The sequence below is a fragment of the Bolinopsis microptera genome, chromosome 1, assembly GCF_026151205.1.
Source record: "Bolinopsis microptera isolate Bmic1 chromosome 1, MBARI_Bmic_1.0, whole genome shotgun sequence".
NCBI classification, from domain to species: Eukaryota; Metazoa; Ctenophora; class Tentaculata; order Lobata; family Bolinopsidae; genus Bolinopsis; species Bolinopsis microptera.
In genome coordinates this window covers 14,650,297-14,659,519 of record NC_087072.1, presented here as the reverse complement: position 1 = coordinate 14,659,519, position 9,223 = coordinate 14,650,297, and the positions used below count along the sequence as shown (strand labels likewise).

The window sequence follows — 9,223 nt, the reverse complement described above, 5'->3', positions numbered from 1 at the left end:
GAGCCAGTTCTTTAAACTGGCTTACTTATACTACTTAAAGGGTGTTCAAGGGTTTTCTATTGAATTTCTATTGAATTTTATATAGGGTAATTGTTATATTATGTGTATATTGTTTGAATAATTTCTTTTAACATTGTAAATTGTAGCTATCTAACGTAATTGTAATGTCTCGTCCATGACAAAGGCGTGGGACAACTATTTGTTTGAAAAACTGAGCGGAGACTCTCCCTTTGTCCCCAAAAATATCAATGACTTTACTTTTCACATTTACAAATATTATTGATAGCTATGGACCACTGTTGCTACCTGTGTGCTTAGCTCTGCCAATTGTATTCCATGATTTGATTGAATGTTATCAATGTTTAATACTGCATATCCTTATTCTATCGTACATAATATATGTATACCCTAGGTCATGTGTATACCCTGGGCCATTGTTAGCCCCAAGCGGTTTGGTCCCTCATTCCTGCCACTCAGCATTGTCTACTGTAAAGTAGAAATTTTTCTAAGACAATAGAGAGAAAAGACAATTTTTGAGAAAAGACAATTTTATTATTTATCACCAATTCAATACATAATCAATAAATATATATCCGAATAAATTTGATTTAAAATTAAATGATACAAGTATGCTAGCAGCTAGCGCGCTTGTATATACACGCTGTTAATATGGGTCTTACCACACCGCCACTCACATTAGCACAGTTGGTGAACGGACCCAGGCGCTGTTAAGCTTTTATGAGCCCTGGTTGACTGCTGAGAGTGGCGACAGGTCTGACATTAATTTTATCTTAGTTTTCCCTATATTCCAGTAAAATTTTAGTTATATGATTTTATGCGATATTTAAGTTACAGCTGCTCGCAATACAATATTGCTTAAAATTTGTTAAATATGCTCGCTATACACTTAACTTTTAGATACCGTATGTATATGTACATATTAGCTCATAATACCAAATAACAATAATAAATAAATCAAAAGAAAGAAGAGGTCCAAAACCAATTCAAGCATGACACCAGGTTGAACACATTGTCATCGGAAGCTGCAAGCTTATTAACGTTTGATTCCACGTTGATCCGTTATTATGCAGTCACCTTCTGGCGGTGTCGACGGATCATGCGAAAAGGGTTTTTGACAGGCTGTGCCCTTACCATAATTAAACTGAACCATTGCCTGATATGATGTAAACGTGAGTGTTGGATAAGTGAGCCGCGCAAGCGCTCGCGCGCGCATTTGTGTCGCTCTGACAAGTAGCGCTTGAATAATTTAGCTACCACGACGTAAATCACGCGTTACGTAGAGAAACTGAACTTGTCTCACTAAATTCAACCACTTGCCTAATTCGTGGTTTAAGCACTTATTTTATTTATGATTAGAGGAATGTAAAATAAAACTCATTGTTTCATTGAAAACTTATTGTTTCATTGATTGTATTTCAACATTAAACACACCTCTAAAATAGGTAGTTAATGCTGATATGCCTATCATCCGGAAATTGTTAACTGCTAGACTCTGTGTGGTCTGCACCAGGTCCATCATCAAACTGAACAACTCCACAGCCAGAAATCTTAGCCAAACAACAGACAATGATCCTGAAGATGTAACAGAAAAGTCTGTTGCTGATGAACCAGATGACACTGAATATGAGCATGTCAACAAAGACACGGGTGAAAGAGGTGGACCTCGTGGACCAGAGCCTACTCGATATGGGGATTGGGAACGGAAAGGACGAGTTTCAGATTTCTGATACAATGGACATCAACAATATTCATGGACAGGAGATTTTATGTAACGTGACCCAACTAATTTACCCTACTTGAATTTATCAACTCTGTTATCAACATGAAAGTTTTGTCTATAACTCAATCTTATTCAATTAGTGACCCAAATCATACAACTACTGGCTGCATCAGCATAATTTTCTATTTGCATGAGATCTTGGTATCTTTTTGGGTGAAGATATCATGTTTTGAAGAAGTGTACCAAACCAGCCAAATTAATGTAAAATGTTTTCAGTTTTATTTGTTGAAAGTTTATACATTACATTTTATGATATTGCTGCACTGTGTTCTTAGATTTTGATAAATTATATGAATAACATTGTGTGACGAGTTTTGCATAATAAAAAGATGTGAAGTTTGTATTCAATTTGCCATAGTTTTAATTGAAATTCGATAAATATAATGAATTGTTCTCTCTCCAAAATAAATAACTTTGACTATTAATTCAAAAAGTTGATAATCGCAACTCGTTCTGTTAACCAACCTGATTGGATTTGGTAAATTTTCTTCAGAACAATGTTATCATTACATTAAATAATACTCTATAATATCCTGATCATCGACTTTTGCTACAGGTATTATCTCATCTCTGCAATGGTTGATAAAGAAACAAAAGAAATGCCGGAAAGACCTTCCATCACATGGATGATCAAGGAAGTATTTGATGCGCTTTGTTTGGAAGATAAAGTTAAGAGCAACAAGGAAGGTTCCTCTGAGGAGTCTTTGGAGAAACGGTGTGCTGAAGCCTGCAAGAAGCGCATGGCCCAGAAGGCAATCAGTCCTCTTGGAGTCAAGGGTTCACTCGAGGATCCTGCAGCTAGAATGGCACATGTTTACCTTCACTTCATTAAGAACGCTTACTTGGTTAACAGTGTCCTCTCTGATGCCTATGCTGCATGTACTCACATACCCTCTGGCACAACTGTTTTCAATGAAGTCATGAAAGCAATTGACTGGGGAAGATTGTCTGTGTTCAGTCTTGGTGGAGGTCCAGGTGACGACATCCTAGGGGTTCTTATGTTTCTTCATCGTCATGGATTTAATGCCAAAGTTTCTGGAGCAGTTGCTGATAAATGTGGTGCATGGGAAAAGACCATGAATAGCATCTTCAAATCATTAAACAGTGCTCAAGGAGCCGATGTTAAGATAGAAAAGGATAAGTTAACTCAACAACAGGCATATCTTCAGAACCTTTGGAGACGCTTGGATGGTGGAATTAAATACCACAAGTCTGATATTAGAGCCCCAGCTTATTTTCTTCAAGCTTATTCTGCTGAGGCAATGGCATTGGCTCAGGCAGACATAATCCTACTACCATTTGTTGTCTCTGCTATAAAAGAACAAGAGGAATGCTCAGCCGCACTTCAGGCAGTTCTGGAGAGCATGAAACCAGGAGCCCTCTTAGTTTATATTGACATTGCCAAGTCGGGGTGCACTGAAACTATAAATGAACTTGCCTACTGGTGTGGACTACGGAGGATTTTCTTCCTGACTGAGCAGACGTTTGACCTACCAAAGTACGAGAAGAAAGAGTATCTTGACAGGTACTCTGAAGAGTTTGAAGCAGAGTCTGTCCGTTCAACTAAAGTAGCTTCCATTGTCTTCAAGAGACCTAGTGCTGCATGTGAGTTTGAGAGGAAAGGAAGAATGACTGAGCGTGAACGTAAGAACATACAGCAAGCTCAAACTCGTCTTAGAAAGAAGAATCCTTCGTTCAGGTTCTTCGCTCCTTCTTAATGATATTTATTGAACTATTGACTTCACTTTGGAGTTTGTTTTCAGCATGATACGTGGTGTGAAACTTTTATGATTGTTAAATAGAACCACTTTCAATTAATATATTTCAAATTCGTTTAGTCTTCTTACTACGCTGGTTTATGGTCACTGACTTTATAATGAACCTTGTACTTTAATCTCTAAAATATTGGAGCACTAAAAAATTGTGACCTTATGATCGATGCTGATATATCTCCTAAAAAGGTGTGTAAAGGAACTCTTTTGTAGTGCCCCAAAGTTTTTACAATGATGACCAGCATTATACAAATCTTTAATGTTTATAACAAAATTTCTATAATTTTGCTAATTATTTTAGCATTTAAAATCAAGAATCTTATTTACTTATGTTAAAATGAAATGCACGTTTTTAAAGATCTGGATACTACCTGATCATGATGTGGAACCTACCTATTGATAGGGAGGTGAACAATAGTGGAAATGACACGTTACAGTGAATCTGGGTCATGATTGGTAAATGCTGTAAGCTTATTGGTTTATCACTGTCCCGTGTCAGGAAAATACGGATCACCTCCCCACCAGTATCCAGAGCTTTATAATTGAGCGAGAACATGGGGCCTGGGGTCTTAATCGCTTGAGCAAAGCGACGTGTCGACGTTGTATTATCATACATTGCTTTTGTTTACACAAAGTTAAATTATATGTTTTTTCAATTTGTTTGATCATGATACTTATGGAATCATTTGTCCAGCCAAAAGAATATCACATGAGGTACATAGTGTTAATCTATTATGCTACATTAATATAAATTATAAAATCTCCAGTGTCTCACTCCTTTCCATTGGTATACGCTATAATATTAGAATTATAATTAGAATATGAACAATTATACTCAATAGTTCATTTGAGTATATGCATTTAACTATGCATGCATAGTTGCAACCTTGGAGTCCTTGGACCTGGGTCCTGGATTCTTCGGCTACTTAAAACATGGCATGAAATTTACGGCTGTGGCTAGAATCCCATCCCCATCAATATACTCAATAGTTATTTTAAAATATCATTCTTTTTACCAGATCACTACATAAAGTTAGATAAATCTAGTGTTTGATGATAAAAGCTAAATCCTCTCTTACAGGATCCAATCCTAGCATGTGATTGTACCGAAGCGAGATAATTCCCAACCGTTGCCATGACGACGACTAAATGTGCGGAAGTGGTTGCCTTGGAGTACACCACCGTCAAAGTGCCATACGAGGTACTAAACAAGAAGTTCCGTCAAGCTCAGAAGATAATAGACAGAGAAATATCCCAGCTGAGTAACCAAATTACTAACATCATGAGATTACCTTCACCAGAACTACAGAGACAAGCCATGCCTGCTTTCAAGGAGAAACTTACTTCTTTCAGAAAAAGGGTTCGTACTATTGTCAGATAGTCACGTACTAAACAACAGATAGTCACGTACTATTGCCAGATAGTCACGTACTAAACAACAGATAGTCACGTACTAAACAACAGATAGCCACGTACTAAACAGCAGATAGTCACGTACTAAACAACAGATAGTCACGTACTAAACAACAGATAGTCACGGTCTAAACAGCAGATAGTCACGTACTAAACAACAGATAGTCACGTACTAAACAACAGATAGTCACGTACCAAACATCAGATAGTCACGTACTAAACAACATATAGTCACGTACTAAACAACAGATAGTCACGTACTAAACAGCAGATAGTCACGTACTAAACAACAGATAGTCACGTACTAAACAGCAGATAGTCACGTACTAAACAGCAGATAGCCACGTACTAAACAGCAGATAATCATGTATTATGTTTTATAAATTTAACTTAATAAATTGTACCACCACCATATTTAATATTTTATGACCACACGAACTAGCCATGTTAAACTACGGACGTGTTACAGTTGTCACCTGATCCTCTGAATAATCTCTAATTAATTCACATGTTTAAAAGTTTCAAAATAATAAATGTATGCATTATGATAGTAGATTAAAAGAAGTGACGCTCACCCCCTCCCTCAGTACGCAGATTGTTTGTCGAAGGAAGGAGGATACGCTGACAAGTGTTTACAGAGGCTGCACCACTTGTCAGACTACACTTCCAACTCGGACCCCAAAACAGAGGCTATCTGGAGAAAACAACGTCTTGACAAGATACTGGTGGACTACTTTCTGAGGAACAGCCATTACGAGACGGCCTTACAAATGGTCAAATCAGGGGGAATCGAGGTAATTTCGGATTGTAAATGTGAAAGTCAAATTTCTGGGAAATTTGAGAGTTAACTTGTTTTCTTCAGTTTTGCTATTACGTGCACAGAAATGTCCTGCAGGCTGCAAGTTGCTGCAACGAAAAATTGCTTTATTGGGTTTAATTTAATATACGTGTTGTATGATCTACCCTGATGAAGGTATGATATACCCTGCCGTAGGTTACAACTTACAAGTCACGGACAATAGATAGTAAAACTTAGTGAATTTCAATTCTTGGAATTCTTTAAAGCTTTCCTGAAAACGTTTTCCTATTTGAACTGTCCCTACATGAAATTCAGACACAATATCTGTATAACAATAAACTATTTTAGTTACAATTGGCTTAATATATTTTCTCATTAAGCTTCCATTCCTTATTTAATATTTATGTTCATATTTTATACCGATGTTTACTGTTCAGTTGAAACACATGAGGGCTCGAAAGGGATCCCAGTAAACTTCAAATTGTATTATTATTATTAACTTGATAACGATACACGTACTGTATGAAATACCCTGATATAAGTTACATCACAAACGGCAGGTAGATAAAGTCACGTATTTCATCAATAATACCGTCATTAGTTCCCTCTGACTGTACCGTGGGAAATTGAAGATTTACCGCAAAGTCACGTACTTCTCATTACCAGGATATTGTTGACACTGAATTGTTTATTTCCGGACGTGACATAGAAAACTCTCTGGGGGCTCATGATGTGGGTCCTTGCCTGCAGTGGTGTCATGAAAACAGAAGCAGACTAAAGAAAACAAGGGTACTTAAAATAGATAATAAACTTGATGTCTCGAATATTGAACTTTTAGCTGTTGCGATGTTTTATTTAATAAAATGACTGCTATCTTTCAATTTAATTATAGTTAAATATTAACGTACACTCAGAGCACGTTGGAGTTCAACCTGCACACCCAGTGCTTCATAGAGCAGATCCGCACAAAGGACTACATGGGTGCTATACAGTACGCGCAGCGCTTCCTTGTGGAGAGCGAGGGGATGAGCAAAGAGAAGCTGCAGGAAACTATGGTGCTGTTAGCATTCAAACCATCTACAGAGTGTGAGAAATACAAGGTTAGTGTAATGTTAGTGGAATGTTAGGATCACTATTTTAAGACACTTCTCTCACTTACTACCCTTCCTGCTGCAAGTTACAACACTGATGTTTCATATTGATCATCTTTACAAAAGATTATAACAATTGGCATGTTTACAACTATAGATATTGTCTTTTCTTTGAATAGAATTTTAAGATCCATATATGCCAGATTTTTGCAGCCGGGTATAATTAATAATACAGTCAATACTGACAACTGAAACACCCAGGCGCTGTTCAGTGAGGACAGATGGCAGGAACTAGTGTTGGAATTCAGAGCCAGTAATTATGAGTTACATCATTTACACACTGACAGTCTCATGTCTACAGTCCTACAGTCCGGCCTTTCTGCTATCAAGACTCATCAGTGTTACAGGTAAATTAATACGTGTGTTACAGTGCACATTTCGGTGGGAATTTGGAATGTGGGCCACATATTTTTCACTGGCAACATTGACTTAATACAATGCCCTACACACTACGACTAACTTAAAATCTAAAGTAATGTGTTTAAAGTAAATTAAACATATTACAGATAACAACTAACAAGCTCTTTCAGCTGTCATATTAATTATGGTAACTAAGTTATCAAGTTTTATCGGCCAGGTAGCGCAGTTGGTTAGAACGCCAGCTTTGCAATCGTGAGGTTGCGGGTTTAAATCCCACTGTCTGCCTGGTCGTGGGGTGAGCGTCATTGACGTTCAGCTAAGGATCCTGAGTGGTCTATGCAGCCCCCGGTCTACTCAGCCGAATACTCGAGAAATCGGGTGTGAGGGTTAAATGAGGAGCTGCACATTGCAGCAAAGTGTCGGGCGAAGAAAGTATGGTACACACTACCTTAACCGTCACTGGCTAAAAACAAATCCTTCGGCTTCCTTGATTGGCTGGTTGCACTTGTGTAACAATGTGGCTGTTGGAATACTCCGAAGTAAAATAAGTGTCTTGATAAAAATTTTAAAAAGTAACCTAGTAACCAACTTGATCATTTAATCAAGTTACCAAATAACCAAGTAACCGAGTAAATAAGTAACCAAGTAACCAAACTTAACCTCTACAGTAGTGAGAAGTCAGGTGACTGCCCGGTCTGCAACGAACCACTAAACTCCCTTGCAACTCCTCTACCCTTCTCGCATTGTACTCAGAGTAGACTCATCTGCCGTATATCTGGACAGGTACTAGTAATACAGTATAGTTCACAGTAGTATTATTATCAATAGTTGTCTTTTTACTGTATGTTTAGCACATCATGTCTCTTGCACCTCAATCTTGTCTCTTTTTATCATTGCACACGTAATATAAATTCATAATTACTTTGTCATGTTTAGTTGAAATTTCCGTCTGAGTTTCTATTTTACAACCCCCTATTTGTCTTACTTCCCCATTCTAAATATTTTTCTTTCCCAGCCGATGAACGAACACAACGCGCCAATGATGCTGCCAAACGGCAATGTGTACGGAGAGAAAGCTCTGACCGAAATGATGGCCTCTGAGGGTATTGTCACATGTCCCAGAACCAACGAGAAGTTCTGGCTTGATCAGGCTCAGAAAGTTTATGTCATGTAGTTCCAACTGAACTGGGGCTTTAAAAGTTTGTGAATCAGGAAAAAGCTGTTCCATTGTGAGCTGAACGTTCACTTCCCTAGGAAAAAAAAACATGCGACTAGTAAATGGGAAGTTGTTTACTGTATAGCTGATGTTTTGCTTGATGCACATGAATTTTGCTTTAATAATTACTCATTCAGTTTGGGAAAACTTTGATGCAGAGCTGCTATACTGTTTCTTTTTACGTTTTACTGGGTTTACTAGATATGATCGAAAAACGAAAGAATGTCATTTTGGCGAGGCGTTTCGAATTGAACTCATAACTTTCAATTCATAACTTTGTTGTTGTATGCTGTATATTATAAGATGGTTTTTCTGTATTATTTGTTGACATTGTTTGATGGAATTGTTTTAATATTCAACCTGAATAACGCATTATGTGATTCTGTTTTTCGTTGAACTAATTTGGCGACATTATTGGGTCAATCTTGCTACTTACCTGAGCTTCGAGAGAACTGAAGTTATTTCAGATATGCTTGTCCATTGCTACGGAAAAGCTACCTGTATTCCGTACAAATTATTTGCGCGTGAAAAGTTTTACCTTTACAGTTGAAAATTCACGTACGCCTTCTGCGCTGCACATGCATACATAGTGTGCCACAACAGGAAAAGGTGAGAAAAAGGGTCTACTCTCCGCTGCTTTGGAACGCGCGTAAGTAATAACTGCGATGAATTTGTCCACGCTTGATGCGCGATGAAGCCAATTAATTGCAT

The 9,223-nt window shown here is 37.6% G+C and overlaps 1 protein-coding gene across 1 annotated transcript; it reads left to right on the top strand.

Annotated features, from left to right (window-relative positions):
- The first annotated feature begins 4,335 nt into the window (after positions 1-4,335).
- Positions 4,336-8,850, top strand: LOC134813830 (E3 ubiquitin-protein transferase MAEA-like). The gene is made up of 7 exons (XM_063821711.1): positions 4,336-4,933; positions 5,574-5,780; positions 6,452-6,574; positions 6,700-6,885; positions 7,138-7,283; positions 7,965-8,079; positions 8,312-8,850. The coding sequence occupies exons 1-7, from the start codon at positions 4,709-4,711 to the stop codon at positions 8,468-8,470; spliced, it is 1,161 nt and encodes a 386-aa protein (XP_063677781.1). The 5' UTR covers positions 4,336-4,708; the 3' UTR covers positions 8,471-8,850.
- The last annotated feature ends 373 nt before the right edge of the window (positions 8,851-9,223 follow it).

Coding starts and splice junctions, on each gene's coding strand:
- LOC134813830 (XM_063821711.1), top strand. CDS start 4,709: ATGACGACGACTAAATGTGCGGAAGTGGTTGCCTTGGAGTACACCACC. Junction 4,934..5,573: donor TTACTTCTTTCAGAAAAAGG/GTTCGTACTATT, acceptor CCCCTCCCTCAG/TACGCAGATTGTTTGTCGAA. Junction 6,575..6,699: donor GCAGACTAAAGAAAACAAGG/GTACTTAAAATA, acceptor ACGTACACTCAG/AGCACGTTGGAGTTCAACCT.